Genomic DNA, 25,164 nt, shown 5'->3' on the forward strand with positions numbered 1-25,164 from the left:
CTTTAGTGCACTGAGAGCTAAAAATAGTCATTAGGGCCCAAGCAAGTGGCCTTAACACACGGATTTCCTTCCAAACATGCAGATCCATTTTAATCAAATTTGTAATTAACCTTTGGAAGGGTGGGACCCTGGATTCGGTTTGCTTTCGGCGACACCGTGAGTAATTTCCTATTCATTGGACATTTGGGGATTAACAGGGTGTCCAGCTCGAAAGCAGCCGGCAGGGCTTGCACAGAGCCCAGCTCCCTGCAGAGGACACTCAGGGCTTGGTGCATGAGTGACGGTGCCCTGCAGCCTTGGGGCTTCCCCCGTCCCAGTGTCTTGATCAGGGTCTCTTTGCAAAGCCAATTCCTTTTTACCATTTTCCCCAGAACAAGATGGGAGTCACGGCTGTGCTCATCCTGCCCTTGCTGCTTTTGGGAATCAGCGGCCTTCTCTTCATCTACCAAGAGGTGTCCAGGCTGTGGTCCAAGTCAGCCGTGCAGAACAAAGTGGTGGTGATCACTGATGCCATCTCAGGACTGGGCAAGGGTAAGCTGGCTTCACCCCCACTTGTGCCCACTCCTGCCCTGAGGGAGGAGCAATGGCAGGGTGGCATGTGGCCGAGCCTGCTAGGTGGGAGGCAGTTAAGGCTGCATTCTTTCCGAGTGTCTGTCATTAATCAGCAAGTATCTCCTCTTTTGGAGGCTGCAGCTTCCTCACCTGAGAAATGAAGGCACTGGAATATCTGGGGTTGAAAACTCACAGCCTAAGTGGTCTGCAGGTGTGATTTGTTTTGCCTTCATAGGAGCTCCAGAAAATTTGAAATGCAAAGCCCCTGGCTGGGGCATGAGCCATAACTGTACCAGTTACAAGACCAGACTTGGGAGCTGGGTTCCGTTCCTGGCTCCGCTACTTACTAGCTGGTGGCTTCACTTCTCCGCCTTGGATTGCTCACCTGTAAAGTGAGGGTGCTAGTAATCTCTGCCTCACAATGTTGTTGTGAGGAATAAATGAACTAACAGATGGAAAGCTCTTAGAACGTGCCTGGAGCTATAAGGGCACTCCTCAAGTGTGAGCAACGGTAACAATGATGAGCAAATGTAGGCAGAACATGCATAAGCCAGTGTGCCACACACCCACTGGGCCCTATTGTGTCACACTTGACCTAATTCTCTCAACCATATCACCCCCTGGCCTTGATGGCGTTTACGTTGGCAGCCCCTGAATTAGATGGTCACAGAGGGCCCTTCTGCTGGTTTTATCTGTGACATGAGGGGTAGTAAATATCCTTAGGTTTGTAAGATTCTGATTCTATCATTCCTAACCATGATAGTGCAGCCCCCTCTGTTACATAGTTTGGGTGTAATTTTTGCTGCTGTTTTTGTTATTTTTAATCAAACATAAAACACACACAGCCAAACATCCATTACGTCACTTAGCAAGTGTCTATTGAGTTCACTACGAGCATATGTCCTGAGTATTGAGAGGAGCACTGCCCCTTCCCAAAAGTCCTTCTGGGGGGCTGGGGGCCTCCTGTCATAGTGCCACCATCATGAAGACACTTACAAACTTCTGTCTGGGAATTCTCTCAGAGCCTCAATCTCCTGGGCATCTTAATGACATCCAGTCTGCATGCTTTGAGAGTGGGTTCCATTTAAGTGGGTGATCAACTTGGGTTCACCATGTAAGATAAAAAAAAACAAAGTATAAGGCAGATAAACTAGGTTCTCTGTGTGGCCTCTATGTGGGTCCCAGAAGAAATTCCCAAAGAGGATATCCTGCATCGTTACACTCAGTACTTACAAGGGAGGGGAGCACAAACTCCATCTTCTACAGAGACAAGGCAGGTACTCACATTTGTCAACCAGACCAGACACAAGACAACAGAGAGTGTAGTGGTTGCCCTGGGGAATTGGAGTAGAGACACCCACCTAGAAACATGCAGAGTCAAAGTATTTGGGGAAACCTTGTTCTTCACGTGGAGCATTTCCAGCTAGCATCAGGCCAGCTGCCAACATGGGACCATCTCAACATGAAGTCTTTCCTGACCACCTTGCTGGCCCCTGAGGAACTGGCCTCTGGGCTCCTCACAGAAACACACCACTGGTGCACTTCTCATGCTGTGCTATATCTCTGTGTTTCTCAGTTGGTTTGCTAGATAAAAGCTCCCCTATGGTGGAGCTTATGTTTTTTTCACCCTGTGTTGTCCCCGCCACCTAGCTCAAAGCTTGGCATATAGTAAATACTCAAAAACTGTTTATTTAATGACTAGCCTCTAAAAGTGACCATCTGACGAGGGAAGGCACTCATTTGGATAAGTATGTTGTGTATTTGTTTTATTGATTTCTAACTAGATTCCAGTATGATCAGAGAACATGCTCTGTATGATTTCAACTCTTTTAAATTTGTTGAGGTGTGTTTTATGGCCCAGGATAGGAATGATCTTGGTGAATGATCCATGGGTGCTTGAAAACAATCTGCATTCTTCTGGTTTCAGGTGAAGTGTTCTATAAATGTTGATTAGATCCTGTTGGTTGAAGAGATTGTTTGGTTTTATATTCTTCCTGATTTTCTGTCTTACTAAGTAGTACTACTGGTCTATATGTTGCTCAGAGATGTGTATTCATTTTAGTAGTCTTATTTATTTTTTTAAATTTCATTTGGTTGTACTCACACTTTGTACAAATCAGTGACTCAGGAAATACATCTCAGGAGCTAAATGGCATTTTCAGAAGACAGTGGTCTAGTCTCTCTCATGCATACCGTCAGTGTTTTTGTTTTTTATTGTATCTTATGGACCCACCCTGGGAAGAAATGCAAAGTAGAAAAAATAAAGCCCAAGTATTTAGAAGTAACTTGAGAAGCTGGGTGTATGTGACCTTACGTAAATGCCTAACCAGAACACGCTGCTCTCCACAGTGATTCCAGGTTCAAGCTGCTCCATTTCTCAGGTTCAAGGCAAGACAAATGGGAGGGGCATTGTGCAGATGACACAGGCTATGCATTGCCCACAGCACACCCCTGGTCCCATGGAACCTGACCAAACGCAGTGGGTAGCAGCAAGGAGCCCAGTGTCAAGTTGTTTACTAGGGAAACCAAATAGCCAAAGATCAAGACATCTGACCTGTACCCCAAACCCATACATTCAGCCAAGTTGGAAGTTGGGTCACCTTGTATCCACTGTCTCTGCAGCAAGAGTAACTCTCAAAATTCTTAACCACTGTACTTCAGAGAACACAACCCTGCCTGTGTCTCGTCACCTCTAGGATACAGTTATTCTCCTTTAAACATTTCTGAAATCGAGCTGATTTTCTTTCAATCAACAGTATGCCTTTCAATCTTACAGTATTCACAGGCCATCCTTTTGCATTTTAACATCTCTGAAATCAGAAAGCATCTTATGGTAGATGGCATTTTAGATTTGAGGAAATATGGGAGTCGGGCTCAATTTATGTTTGCTGCATGAAAAAGAAAAAGCCTGTTGCCCACATGCTTAGCACAAGATACATGCTGTGCTGAGTTGAGCTAATAAAGAATAAAAATAAGAACACCAGGGTATACCTAATGCCTGGTACTAGCGAAAACGACTTATGTGTTTGGGAGAGTGCCTCCAGTCCTGCCGGACAAAAGCAGTGATTGCACCACTGAGCTTCTGCCTTCCCTGGGCCCGGGGAAAGACAAAGTGTTAGCAGAGAAGAGAGGACATGGGGTCATGGTAAGAACACTCCTGGCTGCCTCTCCAAAAAAGGCCAACAGCAGAGGTTTGGTCTGGCTCTTGGCCACGGGCCCTTCACTTAACCCAATGCTTGGCTTGAAAATATGTGCCCATGATCATGTGAGGGAGGGAGAGTATTGGCAGATGACAATACACCCCCAATGTGCTCCTTTCTCAGAAGTGGGCATGGGCCCACTTTCTGTGAAGGGGGTTTGTTCTGCTTGCTCAGTCGTGGCTCGGCCCCAGTTTTGGGGGTCTACTCCACATAGGTCCTCTCTTTTAGAGTCCCACTGCCCTTCTGAGAGGTCCTCTTGGGCAGAGTTCAAAAGAGCTCCCAACCAACTCAAGCCCTACCTCTGGTCCACTGTGGTTGTGCAGTAGGGTCTTTAACAATGTAGACCGATCCCCACGGGGCAGCCGCAGCTCTCCTCTCCTCTGCTCTGGGGACAGTTGGCCCACAGTCTCTCCCATTAGATTTCTCAAGTGTGACTCAGACATCCAGTTGGACTCAAAGCTGCAAGGAACTCATAGCATGCTGTTCAAATGGTCCCGCTGGCACCCTTCTCTCTAAGATGCAGATAATGGGCAATACTCACATACCAGTTCTCTCCCCAAAAATCCTTCTGCCAAATCCTCCCCTTTCTCCCCTATTCCTTGATCCTTTTGTATTCTATTTTGGGGTAAAGAGCTCCATAAAACAGGGTTTTAGTTAAGTCCTTTCAGTTAATTCCAAAATCTGCATCTTGGACTGTCAACTAACTTTGGAATTTTATATCTATTCGATCTTATGACTCAGTCAAACTTCCAATTTAAAATCCTGTTAAATATACATACCATGTTTCCCAGAAAAAAAGACCTAGCCGGACAATCAGTTCTAATGCATCTTTTGGAGCAAAAATTAATATAAGACCTGGTCTTATTTTACTATAATACAAGACTGGGTCTATAATATAATATAACAAAATATAATATAACATAATGTAATATACCAGGTCTTATATTAATTTTTGCTCCTAAGGACGCATTAGAGCTGATTGTCCAGCTAGGTCTTATTTTCAGGGAAACACGGTATGTACAATTTAACATCCACTTATACACACACACAGAGTCAAGTGTTATGGCATTGTATTAGACACTGTTTTTAATTTGTTTTTTATAACTTATTATATCATATACATCTTTCCATTTCAGTAGACTCATTTCTGCAACAACAGTTTTAAAGCCTTCAAAATATTTGACATACAGATTTACTATGATTTATTTAACTAATCTCGTATAATATTGGACATTTGTAATCAACTCCAACTCTTTACTGGTACCTAGATATTATTATGGCACCAGGAGAAACAATATTATAACTATGTCCATGCAGTAATTCTAAATTATTTTCTTAGGATAAATACCCATAAATGAAATAACTGGGTCAAAGTCCATACTTACTTTAAAGAATTCTGTCAAATTTTTCTTCCAAAAGATTTTGGCAACTTACACTACCACAAGCAGTGAACTTGTGACTATTACCAATTTTGGTTTTGATTGTCTGATAGACTAAAATTAGTGACATGTTTGAATCTGTATGTCTGTATTATTGGCATTGAACTTTCATTTTCTGTATACTAGCTCTTTGTGCTTCTTTTATGAATTGCTACTCATCTCACTAGCCAAGTTCTTTATTAGGTCTTTATCTTTTTTTCTTATTGATTTGTAAGAGTTCTTCATAGATCAAATAAATTAACCCTCTTCTGACTATGTATTATAAATAGGTTTCCTCAGTTTATCTTGTTCTTAATTTTTATTTATGTTTTCTGCTGTAAGGAAGCTTCTTTTAAAGATAAAAATCTATAAATCATTTCTGTTATGATTTCTTCCTTCAGAGTAATGCTTAAAAGATCTTTCCCCAAAGCGGGGTTATATTTTCATCTCTCCTTTCTTCTAGTTCTTTTATGGCTCTGTTTTTACATTTAATTATTTAATACATTTTGGTATATTGCATCTAGAATTTTCCCCTCCCAAATAGTTACCCAGTAGTCCAAATATCACTTTCTAAATAATATGCTCTTTTCACATGGATTCAAGTACTAACTTTATCATATACTGAATTCTTATGAATACTTGGCTCTATTTTTAATCACTATTTCTATCTACACTTGAACCAATGTCTGCTTTAATTTCTGTGGCTTTATAATGTATTTTAATAACTGGTAGCATTATTCCATTTAAATGTTCTCTGCTTTTCTAGCATATTTATTATTCCAAATAAAGTTTGTAAATTATTCCAAATGAAGTTTAAGATTTTTCTGTCGCTGCACCAAATTCACTGGGAGATGGATTGACATCTTTATTGAATTTTGCCATCCAGAATCCTTATGCTTCTTTCTCAATAAAACACCTAGATTTAGAGAAATCTTCCACTTTCTGTGGTCGTCAATTCAAGGCGATGTTGTTAACACAGTTATTTCTTGATTCACCTTTCCCTCAGTCAGCAAAACTGACCACAGCTTCCCTCCTCCCGGGTCTCTCAGTCACACTCACTACACCTGTTTCTACACCGCACTGAGACCGCCTGTCTTTGGAACCCTCTACTTTTCTTCTGTGTTGGCTCCTCTTACTTTCACTCCTACTCCTATCTGGCTCAGACTGCATGGTTCAGCGCTTTAATTGCTCTCTTGCCAGTACCACAATTTCCCTGCCCACAATGTCCACTGATCCAACCCCAGACAACGGTTGTATCTCACTGCCCCCCTTCTCTCTACCTGCACCAGGCTGCTGAGCCTTGCAGGAGAAAATCACACAACCATAAGATCACTTTCAGCCATTGCACTCAGAATATCGAGCCTCCAGTGGGCACCCAGTGCTGCCCAGCTATCCTTCAGCTCCTGGGTCAGTCCAGACCTGCCACTGCTTGGTGTAAAATGGGAGAGTAACAAGTACCCTTCCTGCCCCACCCCCACTCTCCCATAGTAGGTGGTGGTGGTGCCCTTCCCAGGTCCCTGTACCTGGCCATTTCATCCATTCCCCAGGTGCTGTGAGTGTTGGCTGCCACGGCTCACAGACTTGCCCTCTGCCAGAGGACATTGACTTGCCCAGGATTTACAAACCCTTTGCACCCGCAACCAGAGGGAGGGAGCACACCGTCATTTGACACAGGTGTACAAACAGCTGGTCCTCTTGCCTCCAGGTAGGATAGCTCTGCAGTTGGGTTTATAATCCAGAGGCTTCCTTGGATCCAGCCAAGGCTAGACTTTACCTGAGACCACATCCTTGCCTGGCACCTACTCCGTGCCCTTATTCTTTGATAGATTTTCTCTGAAGAGCACTTCCTCAGTAAATCCTGACCACCTGAATCCCTGTCTCTGATTCTGCTTCTAGGGAACCCAATCTCAGATACTACCTCATAGGGTTATTGTGAGAATTAAATGAGCTAATATTTTTAAGTGTCTTTCAATATTCCCTAGAACAAGTAAACTGTCAAAATATGTTAGCTTTTATTGTTCTTAAATATCTGTTATTGCTACAAAAGAATGCTGTGTTTCTATCAGCCATTACCCAGTTGAGAAGTTCTGTATTGGGTGAGTTGGGGATTAGTTCAGAGTGAAATTAACTACACAGTAGGCAGGTTTACTTTTTTAACAAAAATAACCCTGGCTGGAATATCTATCTATAGAGAAAACGTAAAAGAAACTGATGCTATTTGGTCTGAAATACACTGACTGTTTCTGATATCTTGAGCTTGAGATATATTTGGGGCTGTGGTCCTGGCGGGCTAGGTGGGCAGGGTCATCTTGTCCTGTGTAAGGAAGCATGTTCTAATAATAAGAAGTATCCAATGAAGGAAGGGCTGTTGCACCCACTACAAGTTTCCCTTCACAGGAGGCAAACCATGCTGATGCTAGAAATGAAAAAAAAAAAAAAAAAAAAATCCAGCCCAGGGAGGAGGTTGAATGAAATGACTTCTAAAAGATCTCATGGCCTTAATACTTTTGGATTCTTTGAATTCTTGAATTTGTAAGACAGAAGGGCTCACCACTGGTGGTTCCATCTACACAGTGTGCCCTGCCCTCTTTTCCTCTTCCCACAGAGTGTGCCCGGGTGTTCCATACAGGCGGGGCCAGGCTAGTGCTGTGCGGAAAGAACTGGGAGAGGCTAGAGAATCTGTATGATTCCTTGATCAGCGTGGCTGACCCCAGCAAGGTAAGGCCTTCCGACAGGCAGCTTGGGTAACACTTGGGCAGCCTTAGCCTTTATTGATTGTTAAAGAGCAGCTCTTTGGGCAAGTGGGTGAATGTGGTGATTGCTTTGGGGGAATGTAAGGCAGTGATCTCACTAAGCTTGACACGGGCATGTCTTTCCATCGTCATAAGGGGTCGACTCATTTTGATCTCTCACCACGCCAAAAATTTATTCTCTAGCTGCTGACCTCCCCACCCCCTATTGTATTTAAGTCAGACCCAAAGAGGATCCAGAGATAGGGTGGATCACAGGTATAATACCCCAAAAGATATTTCTTTCAAAGAAATCAGGGAAATGAAGTCCCCTTCTAAGCAGTCACCTGGGAGGTGAACACATTCCAATGCCACTGCAGTTTCCAAAGCATTTCTGGAGCGTTGTCTAGGAAATTGTCTTCAGAGCTTTCTTCAAAAATAACATTTTTAAAATTTTTGCCCTGATGTTGAATTTGGGTTTGGGAATAGCCAAAAATAACTTAGAACTAAGTGTGGTATTTGAGAAATGGAGCAAACAGGACAACATAGCTCTCTCCAAAGTATGTTTCTTGGGATGTTATTAGGTACTGAGTAAATATGAAGCTGAGGTCAATCGTGTGAGAAACACTGGGTTAAGCCAAGCTTGTCTGGTTGGTTTCTTTACCGCATGACTTTTCAGTCTTTGATATGCTAATGTGCATTTTCTATCTCTAAGAACATGTACTAGTCTGTGTTTCTCAAGTAAATTTGACCAGAGAACTCTCTTTTCAAGGGCATATCTCAGGACTAGTGTTTGTCAAACACTGAGGTTGCGTTTACCACATGGTATCATCAATTTTCCCATCCCTCCCCTCCCCCCTCTAAACCACAACAGGGCCTTGATAACAGCAAGTGTCTAGAGCTGAACACAATGCTTGTCACATAGATGGTGCTCTGATCTTGTGTTGAGTGTATGATTTTGGTCAAAAACAAAATGTGGTTACAAAGCTACACATGGCTTGTAAGCTGGTTTGGAAAGCAATTTCCAAAAAGCTCAGACATGTTTTAAATAATGACCTCACCACTGGAATCAGTACACAGCCTCTACTGTGAAGGGCAATGTTCACTTGGATTTATTAGTTGTGGCCCCATGGCCAAAATTCAGACTTACAACTGCATATTTGCGTGTTTGGATTTTTGTTATTGCTGCTGCTTTTGTCCCCAAGAATGGATGCTCCATCTATTTCCTTCCACCCGGAGTCATTTCTGCTTCTTCCTCCTCATTTTTTTGGTAATCATTCCATGTGCTCTGAATTTCAAAATAGGTGGCTCTTAGATTGAGGGACACCAGGGTCTGAAAGAGGGAGGTATTCGCACATGTGCCTTGACTATCTCATTGGTTCAGCAGACATTCACTCCAAAACTGGTCCTCTTAGACCTGTCAGACATCAGCTGTGTCCAGGATGTGGCCAAAGAGGTCCTGGATTGCTACGGCTGTGTGGACATCCTCCTCAACAATGCCAGCGTGAAGATCAAGGGGCCTGCCCAGAAGATTTCTCTGGAGCAGGACAAAAAGATCATGGATGCCAATTACTTTGGGCCCATCACCTTGACCAAAGGTCTCGTGAGTTTGACTTCCCTGTGGATTTCTGGGCTACCAGATGCAGAGAGGGCTCTTTCCTGCAGCCAGACAGGGATCCAATTATGGATGAAGTCTCCAGACCCCCTCCGTAAAATCTCTACTTATTTGATGAAAGCTTTCAACATTCTGACTATAAATGTTGATTAAAGAAAAGGGATTTTGACAGTATCTTACTGGTATATTCTAACCTCCTTCCCTGTGAGACCCACTCCCCAAGCCCTTCCCTTCACTCCCCTCTTCTTACTTATATCCATGACTCCTTTCCAATACCATTCCTCATCTCTGGACTATGTTTTCATGCTTTGCATATATTTTGATATATCAGCCTTGTGGTTATATGGTGCTAACTGTGACATTTGGCCAAAGGTAGAGATTCTCTCCTCAGTAATGAAGAAGAAAACAATTTGTCCCCAAAGTACTAGAGATCCAGAATACTATCCATCCCTTTGCAAGAAACAAGGAAGGCAGGGATCTCTTTTAAAGGTAAAATGGTGGTTCCTCTTTAGACATCTTTCATGACCAAGTTCAAATGTAAGTCTAAAGCCCAGGGCATTGGGGCTGGAGAGGACATTTAATGGAACCAAGAGTTGAAGCCCCCCCACCCCCACAAAAAAATTTTATCAAAGCAGAACCACAAGAGGGAGAGAGAATATAAGCACGGAGAATTTCTACATTTAGGAAGTGGGATGCCTGAGAGGCTGAGAAAGCATGATTTTAGAGCCTCCTTCTCTACAGCCAGAATCTCCATGATAATGGGTACCATGACAGATAAAGGAAAACAATATTTCAGGCAGAAAGATGATTTCCAAGAGCTTCTAAATTTATGCCCCAGAGATAACAGTTTCCTGTGCCCAGTCTCTGCAGACACACCGAGCATGCCAGCCAAGCTGTGTCGTTCAACCAACTTCTGAGTGTTCAGGGTTCACTGACATCAAAGTGGGAAATGTAAAAAGTGGATTGGAAAAGGCCAGGACTGGTTTATCTTCCTGGCTTGGCCTCTAACTAGCCAAGGGGCTTGAGTCTACTCACTAGTTCTGAGTTTCAGTTCATCTCCAACATGCAGGAGCTGGATTTAATTAACCATTCTGAAAGTTGAGTCTTTTGATTTCTTGCCACATCCTTATTCCACTTGTGCTATTAGTTACCTCATATCTGAATTTTCTCATTTTTAAATTAATTTATTTTAGGGGGAAATCTTTAATACCACCATAAATTAACCCCCACCCCCACGCCCATCTCTCTCAATAAATAGAAGAAAATCTGGGAGTAGTTCTCCCAAGACAGGGGGCTAAGGTCTTTTTTTTCTTTATTAAAAGATTAACACATGTAAGAGAGATGTTAAAGATGTATTAGAACCAACATGAGATTTCCTACTAGAAGTGATAGGAGAATTGAAAAGGGATTCTCTCTGTTGAAATCTGTGTCACTTCATGCATGTGGGTGGGTCATTTAAAATCATCCAGCAACTCACCAGTTGAGCCCAGCCACTCTTAGGAAAACTGGATAAATGATGGGTGGGATCCGTTTCATATTCAACCCATTACCAAGGAGGTAGAACACCACTGTGTGCGGAAGGGGACCCGGGGGAGGGGTCTGCCTGATGCTGCCTGACTTGGTCTCAGATTTTTGTCCTGTGCTTTCCAGCCCTGCTTCCCAACATGATCTCCCGGAGGACAGGCCAAATTGTGTTAATAAATAACATCCAAGGGAAGCTTGGAATCCCCTTCCGTACAGCTTGTAAGTAGCCAAGACGAAATTGTTTTGTATTATGTTACATGTCTTATAAGATATGACTTGTTTTGTTGAGGGCTAGGCATGTGGTTACGTGGAAGGGGGCAGGGGAGGGGGAGGAGGAGAGCCAGAGATGAAATGGTCTGTTGGTTTTCTTATCATCCCTTCAGTTCCTATATTTGAGCACCTATGGCATGCAGGTGACCATGGGAGAAAGACATGTCACTGAGATGAGAAAGATAAGGTCCCTTGCCCCTGGAAAGTCATGTCTCACACATGGTCAAGACATGCTCTGGCTGAACATGATCAATGCCAGGTGAAGACCACATTCCTGACATGGGTGTCCCAGCTCCATTGCCCCTTCCTTCAGAAAGACACCCTTGAAGGACAGGAAAGAGTACAGCTGGGAATGATGAGGTGGGTGCACATCACAAAATGGGAGCGTGATGGAGAGGTTCTGAGGCAGGAAGAAGGAGAAAAGAAAAGGGGCAGAATTCCAGGAGAGGTGAGAGAGAGAATTCCAAAGGTGAGAGTCCTTTGAAAAGTCTGAGGAGAAGAGGGACTTCTCAGTGTATATTCATGAGATCCAGTTGGGAAAATTCTATAGAGATGTCCATCTCTCATGGTAGGATCTGGAAGGATAGGGGGCATGCATTATATGTTTCTTTATGGCTCACAGTACCATGAACACAATAGGAGCTTGGTAAATGTCTGGTGGGGAGAAGGGTGGAAGGGAAGCAGGAAGAAAGGGAGGAAAAATGGGTGGGTCTCTGTATTAGTTTGGTTGGGCTCCCATAACAAAAGACCATGAACCCGATGGCTTAAACAACAGAACTATTTTCTGATAGTTCTCGAGGCTGGAAGTCCAAGATCAAGTTATCAGCAGGGTTGGTTTCTCCTGAAGCCTCTCTTCTTGGCTCCTGTGTCTTCACATGGTCTTTCCTCCGTGCATGTGCACCCCTGGTGCCTTTCTTGTGTCCAAATTTCCTCTTCTTATAAGGACACCCGTCAGATTGGATTAGAGCCCACCCTAATGACCTCACTTTAGATTAACCACTTCTTCAAAGGTCCTTATCTTCAAATATAGTCACATGCTGAGATACTGGGATTAAGACTTCCACATAGGAATTTGGGGGTGGGGGAACAGAGGGCACAAGTCAGACCATAATATCCCTCAATAGTGTTTTACTGTCCTTTTCCCATTTGCATTAGTTAGATTAAGCCTAAAGTGCTGTAAGACTGTGATATAAAATGAAACCTTTTATTACTCCTCAATATAACAGTCTCAATGGGAGGGTCTAGGTCAGTGGGCACCTCCGCTCCTCACAGTCACTCAGGGACCGAGGGTCATGCCAAGCCATTGCTTTGGCATCATTTTCCACGTGGTGAAAGCTGTCTCCCCCCACATCTGGGTTCTGGTTGACAAGACGAGGGCAGAGAGTATCAGGCTTACTCAATGTCTGAAGCCCCAGGCCAGGGGTTAGCACACACCACCTGCTCATACCCTGTTGGTGAGAACTCAGTCACATGTTTACACCTAGCTGCAAGGGATGCTGGGGACACAGTCTACGTGTAAGCCCTGTAGAGAGAGAAGAATGGAACTTGGTCCACACACAGAAGAAGTCTGTGCTATGTCTCTCATTTCCCTCTCTTCCTAGACCATGAATGGATCTCACCACTATTCCTTCTGCTTGTAAACTCTCCGTGCCTGTTATTTTCAGAAACATGATTAGTTTCATTTTCCTCGCTCCATGCCTTCATTCATTATACAAATAGGAATCCATTGCCTAAAACCAGGTGCCGAGGGCACAGGCAGCAGTGACATGATATGCTGTAGCACACCATTGCCATGGTCCCTTTGGTCAATAACCATCATGAAACCAATGGACTGGTTTTCTTGGAGCATTTCCAAAACACAACACTGAGGGCAGAGAATTCTAACAAGGCTCTATCTATCCTGCCAGCTGTGCATGGTCTGGCTTCTCTGCAACTGAGATATTAAGGGTGCAGGTTTCCCACGTAAATGTCAGAACTACAGAGAGGCCACCCTGGGCTGATCCCAAGTTCTCTCCTTCCTTCAGGTCTGACTTCTGACCTAGGGGCTGGCCTGTGAGTGATTGGGGTCATCTGACTTCATGGGTGGGTCTCCTTGTACATCCCCAAAAATGCAGCATCCCTGGTGGCCATAGCACCATCCAAGTGGGGAGACTGGGGGCTCTGAGGCTCCGGCCAGACACACAGGCTTGGAGGTGGGCACATCCTGTCTCAGTACACACCTGTCTCCTGCACTAACCACACCTCATGGAAATCACTACTGCTGCTCTGTGGGTCCACAAGGGCAAGGCTACCTCAATCCACTTGTCTCCAGCTCCTCCCCCAGGGCCTGGCCTAGAGCATGGGTTTTGCTGTTGAGTGATTGAAAGAATCAACAAGTTGGTGAATGAATGAACAACAAGCTAATTAAGATATTTTGGGGGGTGGGTAGGGGGTTAACCTATATTAGCATATTATTTACATATCACACAATTCACCCATTTAAAGTGTACAGTTCAATGGCTTTTAGTATATTCACAGAGCTGTGCATCCATCAGAACAATTATAGAACATTTTCACTACCCCCAAAGAAAACCTCATACCCTTTAGCCATCACCCTCTGAGCCCCACCGCAATTCCCCCCAGCCTTAGGCAACCATTAATCTGCTTTCTGTCTCTATAGATTTGCCTGTTCTGGATATTTCATATAGATGGAATCATACAATATGTGGTCCTTTCTGGCTGGTTTCTTTCACTTAGCCTAATATTATAAGGTTAATTCGTATTGTAACATGTGTCAGAACCTCATTCCTTCTTATGGCTGATATTCAATTGTATGGATATACCCTTTTCATTTACCCACTCATCAGTTGATACACTGGTTGTTTCCACTTTGGGGCCATTATGAATAATGCTGCTGTGGACATTCACGTACAAGTTTTTGTGTGGACGTATGTTTTCCTTTCTCTTGGGTACAAACACAAGAGTGGAATTGCTGGGTCGTGTGGTGACTCCATGTTTCAACGTTTGAGGAACTGCCAGACTGTTTTCCAGAGCAGCTTCCCTATTTTACAGACTTCCTAGAAAGGAATGAGAACTCACTCTTGTGCCAGGCATTTTATACACATGTTCTCATTTGAGCTTCACAACAAGGGTGATATTATCCACATTTTAAAAATAAGAAAACTGAGCCTCGGAAAGGTAAAGTGATTTGCCCGAGGCCACACCGTGGGCAAGTGTAAACTGGATTCAACCCCAGCTCTGCCCCTGTCCACCCCTTCACGAGGCTTCTCTGTCCTCACCTATCAGTGAGGGGCGGGGGCTCGGCGACTTCTGAGACCTCTTTCGGCCGTAGGAAGGTGTGTGTAGGCATCTTGTCTCCAATGCTCCTACCGGGAAGCACCCACCTCTGGCTGGTTTCTCTTCCAGACGCGGCCTCCAAGCACGCCGCACTGGGCTTCTTTGACTGCCTCCGGGCAGAAGTGGAGGAATATGACGTTGTTGTCAGCACTGTGAGCCCGACTTTCATCCGGTCGTATTGCGTTCACCCAGGCCAAGGAAACTGGGAGGCCTCCATTTGGAAATGTGAGCTCTCAGAGGGAAGCCAGGGGGATCGGGGCTGGGGAGGGCTCCTGGGGTGGCCTCTAGGACAGCCTGGTTTCATTGGGCCCAGGGGGCTGTTCCTGAAGCATGAGATGGGGCATGGGGGAGAGGGGTAGTGGGGCCCCTGCATGCATCTAATGGCAGGGAGGGGACCCCAAAATTTCAGTACCGAGGCACCAGATGGAGAGAATCCTAGCCTGCAACCAGTAGACCAAGGCCCCGCTGGGCTCAGGCCCTTTGACTTGGGCCACGTTGATGGTTTGTCCCTGGGCCTGTGGCCCATTTGGAATAGCCAGGATTTCATCTTTGAGAGCGACCTGCTCCTTCTTTCCCTAGAAGGCGGCCTAGAGGCTGAGAGTCTGGTGCCAGACTGCTTGTGTTTGAAGCTTGCCTCTGTCACATCTTAAACGTTTGAACGCAAGCAATTCCCTTAATTTCTGTGCCTCCGTTTACCCTTTAGAAAGTGAGGGATGGTGGTAATATGTACCTCATAGACTCACTGGGAAGACTGAAGGTTTCGGCTCATAGAGGGTTTAGAATAGCAACCAGCACATAGCGAGTGCTCTTTAAATGCACCTTATTATTCTCCTAGAAGGCTCTAAACAGAGAGCTGCTACACCCTGCCCGTTAGGGAATCAAGATGACCCATGATGTGGGCAGGTGGTTCCAAGAAGCTCTTGCCAAGCACAGCTGCACAACAACGATCAACAACAGCCCCTAAATTCACATGGCACCTTCTTATTTTCTAAGGTCTTGGTCATCCCTTCTAAACACCCCGCAAAATTAATAGGGCAGGAAGCCACGCCCACCTTACAGGGAAAGAAGGTGCAGAGGGATAACGCGTCTCTCCAGGGCTCACAGCCAGAGGAAGGCCGTGACTCCAGGCTTGACGTACAGACCGCTGGGCACGCAGAGGGGTGTGACAAGCTTGCTCTTGCTGAGGCTCTCATCCCTGCCCCTCCTGGGGCTCTTTAGTTTTTTTCAGGAAGCTGACCTACGGGGTACATCCGGTGGACCTGGCAGAGGAGGTGATGCGCACCGTGAGACGGAAGAAGCAAGAGGTCTTCATGGCCAACCCCGTTCCCAAGGCCGCTGTGTACCTCCGCACCTTCTGCCCAGAGTTCTTCTTTGCCGTGGTGGCCTGTGGGGTGAAGGACAAGCTCAACGTGCCAGAGGAGGGTTAATTAAGTGCAGGAGGGCGAGTGGGTCACCCTGATGGGAATAAAAGCTTTCCTGGCAGGTGCTGGTTCTTCTGTCCTCTCAGCTCTGGGGGCCCACACAAGCCACCTGCTGACCCGTGCTCCTCAGTGGGAGATGTTTACCATCCTGACAGGATGGCCCAGAGGCAGGACCAGTCACTACAGGGTCTCAGGGTGTCTCCACTTGACATACTTAGGACATACTTCCAGAACCTTCTCGACTCTGTAGGGTGACAACTGAGCAGAAAAACAGGAACCAGAATGGATCCACCCCCACCTACCTACCAACCCCTCCCTCTGCCTCCACCCCACGACACACACACACACACACACACACACACACACACACACACACACAGGCCATTAGCTTGCTCAGCAACTCACTCATAAAACCACCTCCAGTTTATATAAGGGTGACCTGCCCACATCAGCCTCCAACAACAGAAGCAGGACGGCAACCCTACAGGCAGTACTGCCAAATAGAACTTTCTGCAACGATGGAAATACTCCTTAATCTGTATTGTCCAGCACGGCAGCCAATAGCCACATGTAGCTGCTGATCACTTGAAATGTGGCCTGTGCAACTCAGAAACTGAATTTTTAATTTTGTTGAATTTTAAGTAATTTGAATTTTAATAGTCACATGTGGCTAGCGGCTCCCAGATTGGCTGCAGAGCAGAGCTGTAATTTTCAGTCCTGTTAGCACATCAGAATGAGCCCCTTCCCTAGGTTTAATTGGTCAAAGAGAAGCCTAGGCATAGCTGCTTTTAAAAGGTTTCTCAGTTGGTTCTAAGAGGCAACAAATCTTCAGAACTTCTGTCCCAGAGTATATACCTCATTCGAGCCTTTGCTTACATTCTCAAAAGCAAAACTCATTTAAAACTGCCATCCTTGTTATTGGTGCCTGTTTCTCTTCGTTTTTCTTATATAAAACAGTTAATGAATCTTGGGATCTTGGAAAGTGTAGAGGTACACTTTTTGCACTAATATTGTAACTGCTGATTCAAACTTTTCTAATACTTATAGGTGAAAGAGGACTCAAAATCTTCCGTGAACCAGCACTGCTTTACAAAACTAACATGTATGTGGTACACATATGCTCATGCATAAACTTTAATTTAAAGCAAAATGCCCAGGATCACGTGATTACCTTGGAACCTGGCCTACCCCCAGGATAGTCAGAATGTGGCACCAGAATTTAGGGGGTCAGCTAAGCAGCAGGAGAGAAGGTCTAGAAGCAGCAAGATAAGCTTCTATCTTTTGAGAGATTTTGTTACTGTTGTTGGAGGAGCAGGGCGCTATGGGGATGCTCAGGCTAGAATCACTGGAGGGCAGGTGGGGGCTTTGGGGTGAATGGGAGGGAACAACAGCAACAAAAATATGGCTGAAACTTGATTGATGGTCAGAGACAGAGATGGCAGCCTCAGGACAAGTAGGGCTGGAGCCAGAGCCACAGGCAGCCAGTCCTGAGGATGCACCAGGGCTGGGCTCCAGGCCAAGCTTGGCCATGACCGTGATCCAGGCCATGGGGTCCTGACCTAGTCCCTCTAGGGCTCTGCCTCCTCTCAGGTGAGCTCACTGGAATGAGTCCAAGGGGATGATCCTTTGGTGGGGTCCAGGGTGGCTGGGCAGGGAGGGACTGCATCATGGAAGCATCCACACTGGCACTGAGCCACATTCTGGAAGAACGAGAACTCCCACCGTAAGGGAAGACCTCAGACCTCCCGGGAGTCACTGAAAGAAGCCATGTGGAGCAACGGAGCAAGAAGAACAAGAAGAAGGACCTGCCCTCAGTGGAGCTGCTCCACTGTTCTCCTGCTGGTTGGGTACCCTGCAGCTGAGGGTGGACCCAGCCTCAGGAGGACTGACTGCCCCACACACCAAATGCCCTGAAGTTCAATTTCCTGTCCGTGCACTTCAGTCTCCGTCTTGACTGGATGCCCTTTATCGCCTTTCAGATGTTCCCCTGTCCACTCAGGCTCTGTTGTCCTCTCAGGATGGGGTTGCCCTCTCCTGATCAGATGAGGGCTCTGATGCCCTCACTAGTTTAGTAAACAAAAATCCACAACCCTGGGCTCCGAACAGAGGGAAAAATTTTTTTAAGTTGAGAAGGGAAAGTGTCATGCAATATGAGGAATGGCCACGAGATGTCACTGTGGCTCCAAATTTATTTATTCATTTATTTATCCAAATGGGTTTTTATTTTTTAATTTTTATTAAACTTATTGGGATAACATTAGTTAGTAAAATTATATAGTTTCAAGTGTGCAGTTCTACAATACATTTATATATTGCATTGTGTGTTCACCACCCAAAGTCAAATCTCTTTCCCTCACCGTGTATTTGACCCCCTTTCCCTCTTCTACCACCCTCCTTCCCCCTTACCCTCTGGTAACCACTAAACTGTTGTCTGTATCAATGAGTTTTCGTTTGTTTCTCTTGATCATTTGTTGCCTTCAGTTTTATCCCACATGTGAATGAAATATGGTTCTTGACTTTTTCTGTCTTATTTTAGCATGATAACCTCAAGCTCCATCCATGTTGTCGCAAATGTCAGTATTTCCTCTTTTGTTATGGCCGAGCAATATCCCATTGTATATTTGTACCACGTCTTCTTTATCCAATCATCTATCAAAGGACTGGCCACCTTGAATAATGCTGCAGTGAACATAGGGGTATGTATATCTTTATGGGTGAATGTTTTCAGATTTTATGGGTAGATACCAAATGCGTAGTTACTGTTTGTACAGATACATAAAAGTGATTCCCATTTTAAAAAACATACTAAAAACATACATTAACCACAAAAAGTATTCACTCTGGAAAGACAACGAGCATGGTTATTGTCAAAATAGCAGGAAACAGAAGAAGCCAACATACGTAAATCATGACAAGTGAACATCTCAGTTTTGACAAAAATAAGTTCTATTCTTACATTAATGCTTTATTACCAGCTTGTATATGACATCCTCCAACCTTGTTTACATTTACTATGAAATTTCTATTAGCACATGTAACAAAAGGCACTCAATTCAGAGGCTGTCAAGTCCTTAGCGTAAGTAGGAAATATGATCCCCAACTAAAATTTGAATATAAATGATTCTAAAGATCAGAGAATATGAAAATGTTTAAAGTATAATATATGTTACATAAGTAATTTTATGACCTAATAATAAAGTTGTAGAGAATATCAAAGAAAAGACCATATAAGGCAAAGGAATACACTCAGAATCAAACTGATTTTCTCCCCCCCCCCCCACCTCATTCAGGTTCATTTAAAAGTCTGAAGCTCATTTTTCTGTTGTTAAAATCCTAGGATAACTAAATAAAAAGCAAAATAAAAAAAGCATAAAAATGCTTAAGTTAAATAAAACGTTTCCTCAGCTTAGTCTCCAAGGCCATGAAAAACATAATTAATGATTAAAAAAACGACATATTGGAAGGATATTAGGAGGAAGAATCATGAGGAGCAGCTGAAAAAATTAAGGACATCTTTAAAACACACCAATTGAAAGAGGATTTATTATTGGCCTTTCAAATTATTCCCTTAGCATTCTTCTAAACAAATATATAGATGGATAACTGAGGTTCATTAGCATTAGGTAGGATCAAAATTTAACCTAAAAGTTAAATCTATATGTGTTTGGTTGCAGAGAAATGTGAGATTTATCTATAGCGGTTTTCTATTGATGTTAAATTAAAATCATTGAGTTGATATCTTTATAACAAAAATGGTTTGACAGATATTTTCTTGGCTTTAAAATGTTTTTTTCTTATATGTATAGAAATGTAATGAGGATAAGAACAGTCTTCTGTATTATCTACACAGTGTTTAAGGCCTTTGTCATTCATAGCTAGTCACCTTAGATGTGACTATCATAGGGCCATTAAAGCTGGCCAAAAACATTTTCAAAGTGCTAATGTGTCCTACTGATGAGATCCTCAGTTTTCTGGATTTTCGGGATGGCAATTATTTTCAGTTCTTTTCTCCAGTGATATATACGAAGTCAGACAATTAAGTTCGTGAACTCATCCTAGAAAAAGTGCTACATACTTCACTGCTGAATATCACTACAGTCACCTTCGAAGTACAGTAGTACCTCAGTTTTCAAACATCTCTGTTGACGAACATTTTGGTTTATGAATTCCGTAAACTGGAAGTAAATGCTTCGGTTTTCGAACACGACTCAGAAGTCGAATATGTTACACGGCTTCCGCTGAGTGCAAGATCCTGAGGCCTAGCTGTCGGCTGTTTTCAAATGTTTCAGAGCTCGTGGATTACATTAGAAAACTGAGGTACCGCTGTACTCCCCTTGGGAAGCTATGCACCCGTGCCAGCGCCTAGACCACCCTCCAAAGCAATTCTGGAACTCTTTTTCTGGAATGGCCATCAGAGCTGTCGTTGTATTGCCCTTGATGTCCTGAATGTCATCAAAATGTCTTCCTGTCAATATTTCCTTTATCTTTGGGTAAAGAAAGAAGTCATTGGGGACCAGATCAGGTGAGTAGGGAGGGTGTTCCAATACAGTTATTAGTTTACTGGCTGAAAACTCCCTCACAGACAGTGCCGTGTGAGCTGGTGCATTGTCGTGATGCAAGAGCCATGAATTGTTGGTGAAAAGTTCAGGTCGTCTAACTTTTTCACGCAGCCTTTTCAGCACTTCCACATAGTAAACTTGGTTAGCTGTTTGTCCAGTTGGTACAGATTCATAATGACTAATCCCTCTGATACAAAAGAAGGTTAGCAACATCATTGCAACAAGTTTGTGAACTTAATTGTCAGACAGGAGATTACAGCAGAACACATATAAAGGGAAGATGAGAAGCCTGCTGCCCAAGTTCATCACTACTAGTTCCTGATCTTTTGTTTTACTTACTACATATTAGTTTTCCACTACTATCAAAAGAGGCCAAACATACTCTAAGTGCTATGCTTCTTCGAGGTTATAAACTGACAGATCCACTATATGGCTAATTCAGTGTACTGCATTTGAAAATGACATTTTGATTGGTGTAAGTTACAAGCAGGACAAAGCCAAAGTTAAAACTGTCCACCACCAGCAGGATTCACCATCTTTGGCAAGTTTTCCACCACACGGTACTTCCCTCTAATTCTTCTTCATTGATTTCCTGAGGCCCCACCTCACTGTTCTATCCTATGCATAGTAACCCACTGCTGTTTATACGCAGAAGACAGCCATTCTCAAGGTACTAGAGAATCTTGTTCAATAATTCTTGCAGAAGCTAAATCACTGATAATATACTGTAACCTTAAATGTCTGAATACTGACACAAAGGGTTTTCCTTGCTCAGTTTCAAGGAAGGTCATACTTTCACAGAATCTTTTCTCCTTTCAGAAAACCAGACATCAATGTTTCAGTCAAAAGCTGTTTAAAGATCCACTCCAAGAAGGCACAAATTGAAGGAACACCCACGTTTTTGGAGCTGTGCATACATCCATCTCCACTTGCGTCACAAATAAGTCTGATGAACCAATGAGCTCTTTCATGACATTTATACCTAGTTCTTTAAAAAGTTCAACATTCTGGTGAGTTACCAAATTGTTTAGAAGCCATTCAAGGCCTTTGTTCTTTACAGAATCTAATCCATAGGTCCCTGCTGATGTGTAATAGCCACATACAGTTTTCACAGTTTCCTCCATTGACTCACCACTCTCTGCTGCCAAAATGGCAGTAACCATACAGTGACCCAAATGCGACCTGCAGTTTGGTCAGTTTGGTCAATATTTTGGTCAGGACTCTCCAGTTCAATAATATTCATGCTGGATTCTTTCCAAGAACCACTGAACATATAGGAGAAAAGTAGCCAGACTGACATAAATATATTTTATATAAGCTCCACTCTTCTCTTAGAGCACAGATCTTAATGTCACTATTTTCTCCATTCAAAAATAATGTTTAATAAATATATTTGGATGTACTCTTTAATTTTTTCCTTCCAGGGGTGTGGAGGAACCGCTGCTGCTCTTCAGCCCCTCCTCTTCATCCTTGTCTGTCTGGGAGTCCGGTGACAGCAGCAGAGAGCCCCGCTGCTCCGCTTGCTCTTGCAGTAACAAAAGCCTTGACTGGCCAGTCGCTGGCCTCCGGGCTGAGCCCCCGTCACAGGACCCGGTTCGAGCTGGCCCCGGGTGGCGCAGCACTCGGCTGCTCAGCAAGCCCGTGGGCCACGGCTCCCCGGGATTTCAGGGACCGCACCCCAGCAGACCTGGCTTCCTGCCATGGCCCGGCCCCCGCCGCGGGCCTCCACCCGGCCCCAGTGTCTGCATCGCCACCTTCTCACGTGCAGCCACAACCGCTGCAGCGGATGCTACCGGCTGTATGCTGCGCCAGACGGCTGCCTCTATCAGCTCTGCGTATGGGGACTTCAGGACTTTGCTCCCTCCCTCCGAACCTATTAGGTTGGTGCAAAAGTAATTGCGGTTTTTGCAATTATCTTTAACTTTTTAAACCGCAATTACTTTTGCACCCACCTAATGAGTAGTTTATAGTTACTTTTTCTCCACTGAAACACCGTAGAGTTTAGTAGTAATAATCCCACAAAATTATATGTAATTCATCATCTCCCATGAGCACTCTCCTCCAAGATCTCATCTGCTCTTCACATCAACTTTGATTCACTGCAAGGGCTGACAAATCCATTTTACAGGTGAGAAAACCAAGGGTGATGATGCTCTGTGATATTCTAGGCAGACCTAGAGCAACCTAAGGATCGTGAACCCCTGTGACACAGGACTGGATTCCACAGGCCAGTGACTGTCCCAGACCACAGGGTGACACTACTCCATGTGGAAGAGATGGAGGTTGTTTTCTGGTCCCCCACCCCCCAATATCTACACAATTTTTAAATAGGAAAAAGTGGGAAAGCATAAAGCAGCAGAGAGAAAAGCAATCACATACCCTGGCAAGTACTGCTAACACGTGGGCACTTCTCCGAAGAGCACAGAATCCTGAGAGTTGAGAGCACACCTGCTTGGAGCCAGGGGGCCACCCAAAGTCTGGCTGTGGGAAGACAGCTCAAGTAGACACACACTGCTGGGCACAGCCAATGCCAGTGTCAGGGACAGTCTCTGTTTGTCTCTCTAGACACTGTTACCTCTCCATCTGAGTGCCCCAGGAGGCTGGCCTTGGTGGACTACGGCAGTCGGCACGCTCATCTCGACAACTGATTGGGTTCAGCCATTGGCAGTTGGCTGGAAGGAAGAGAATGAGGCCCAAGTACTTAGTCCCCTAGCGTGTCTCCCCGCCAGTTTGCTGTAGCTTGATTGCAATCCACCGCTGAAAGCCTCAGCTCCTGTCAGGCAGCTGTGCCCTTAGGTTACACTCTGGAACTGCTCCTTTCCTTTGCCCCTTCAGACATCAGGGTGTTCATGGCTCCTGGCTGTTGTTAGTCCTGGGTGCTTCATCATCTTGTTGGTTTCCCTTCACCTTGACCACACCTCCATCACTAGTCCCTTCCTTAAACTCTTCTGGATACCCCCCGCCCCGTATGGGTTGAATCGTGTCCCTCACAAAGAAATATGTTGAAGTTTTAACCCCCAGTACCTTAGAAATATGACCTTATTTGGAAATAGGGTCATTCCAGATGTAGTTAACATGAGGTGATACTGGAGTAGGATGGAACCTCAATTCAATGTGACGGGTGTCCTTATAAAAAGAGAGCCATGTGAAGACAGAGACACACAGGGAGAATCCATGTAATGACCAAGGTAGAGAGATTGGAGTTATGCAACTGCAAGCCAAGAAATGCCAAGGGTTGCTAGCAAACCACCAAAAACTAGAGGGCAGGGCCCTGCAAATCCCTTCATTTCAGACTTCTAGCTTCCAGAACTGTGAGACAATACCCTTCTGTTGTTTTAAGTCATCCAGTTTGTGGCAATTTGTTACAGCAGCCCTAGGAAACTAATACACCCCATCTGAGTGCATATCTGTTTCCAGCCTGGGTCTTGACTGACATAGCTAATACCCAGAAGAACTGTGAAACTCCTTTGGGAAAAGTCAAGGACCAGAGGAAATGGAGCCAATCTGCCCATGAGACACAAGCATCCTTCTAGGAGCATTTACTGAGCCCACATTAATAGCCGGCCAGCTTTGTATGTCATCAGAGTATTAAGCAGCTCTTAATCAAAGAGCCCTACATGTTCCAGAATTGCTAGTGGGAATTTCAGACACCAAAATAAACAACTCTAGGGTTGAACTATTATCTCCAGAATATTCCAAGCAAATCTGCTCTGTGACATGTGTCTGACTACAGATCAGCAGAGTATTTGGCTGTAAGGGCAGGGCTCACAGGAGGCAAGTTTTGCTGTGGATAGAGGGTCAGAAACACCAAGCGCCTGGTACCCTGAAGGAGGAGGGTCCAGTCAGCATGGTAGGCCACGTGTAATATAAGGGTATGGACCCTAGGTCAGTGGCCCAGCACTCCCAATCATAAAGATGTGGTCTGCTCGACCAAGAAAGACCCCACCAGCTGTGAGCCTGTCTCCCTTACCCTTCCTGAAAGCAGATGGGATGCCTCACCAGAGTGAATTGGTAGGTTAGTGGAGACACACCATGAGCCAATCAAAGTGGACCATGGGCCACCCTGGTTGTTTTAGGCCTCTTGCACTTACCACCTATCTGCCCCCATGGCTGATCATTTGAATCCTTAAGACGTCAGATGCTATGTCAGTTATGACTTTGGGGGCTATAAGTGGAAGAAACCCAACTCAAACATTTGTTCACCCAAGTAACTGGAAATCCCTATTTCAGGCATAGTTTGATCCAGGGATTCAAATGGTGTCACCAGGATTCAGTATTGTTTTTTCCCTGAATCTTTCAGCAACATGTTCCATTGGGTGGGCTTCACTCTAAACAAGCTCTCCCATCATCACGACAGGATGGACACCAAGAGCCCCAGGCTCATATCCTATCTGCTTAGAAGCCAAGTAGAAAGATTCCTTTCCCCCATAGTTCCAACTAAAGTACTGACACACACTGGGCCATGTGCCCATCTTGAAACAACCACCATGTCTGTGATTGCCCAGGCCTGCGTCATGTGCCCATTCTAGAGCAGGAGAGG

At 44.6% G+C, this 25,164-nt stretch overlaps 1 protein-coding gene and 1 pseudogene across 2 annotated transcripts; one reads left to right on the forward strand and one right to left on the reverse strand.

The window, feature by feature from the left end:
• DHRS7C (dehydrogenase/reductase 7C) lies at window positions 1–16,126 on the forward strand. 2 transcript variants are annotated; one of them, XM_019755235.2, is made up of 7 exons: window positions 1–156; window positions 372–531; window positions 7,776–7,888; window positions 9,284–9,497; window positions 11,165–11,257; window positions 14,714–14,869; window positions 15,863–16,126. In XM_019755235.2, exons 2-7 carry the CDS (start codon window positions 378–380, stop codon window positions 16,069–16,071), a joined length of 939 nt encoding a protein of 312 aa, XP_019610794.2. In that variant the 5' UTR covers window positions 1–156; window positions 372–377; the 3' UTR covers window positions 16,072–16,126. The 2 variants fall into 2 exon arrangements, with proteins under 2 accessions (XP_019610794.2, XP_019610795.2); XM_019755236.2 differs by having other exon boundaries at window positions 9,287–9,497.
• A 3,266-nt stretch (window positions 16,127–19,392) lies between these two features.
• LOC109460136 (germ cell-less protein-like 2) lies at window positions 19,393–23,548 on the reverse strand (annotated as a pseudogene).
• Window positions 23,549–25,164: the final 1,616 nt, after the last annotated feature.

The sequence above is a fragment of the Rhinolophus sinicus genome, linkage group LG15 (genome assembly GCF_036562045.2).
Source record: "Rhinolophus sinicus isolate RSC01 linkage group LG15, ASM3656204v1, whole genome shotgun sequence".
In the NCBI taxonomy this organism is placed as follows: Eukaryota; Metazoa; Chordata; class Mammalia; order Chiroptera; family Rhinolophidae; genus Rhinolophus; species Rhinolophus sinicus.

Excerpts from the sequence above, each read along its gene's own strand:
- DHRS7C (XM_019755235.2), top strand. The coding sequence starts at position 378 with ATGGGAGTCACGGCTGTGCTCATCCTGCCCTTGCTGCTTTTGGGAATC. Across the intron at positions 9,498-11,164 it reads GCCCATCACCTTGACCAAAG|CCCTGCTTCCCAACATGATC; the intron begins GTCTCGTGAGTT and ends TGTGCTTTCCAG. Across the intron at positions 14,870-15,862 it reads GGAGGCCTCCATTTGGAAAT|TTTTTTTCAGGAAGCTGACC; the intron begins GTGAGCTCTCAG and ends GGGGCTCTTTAG.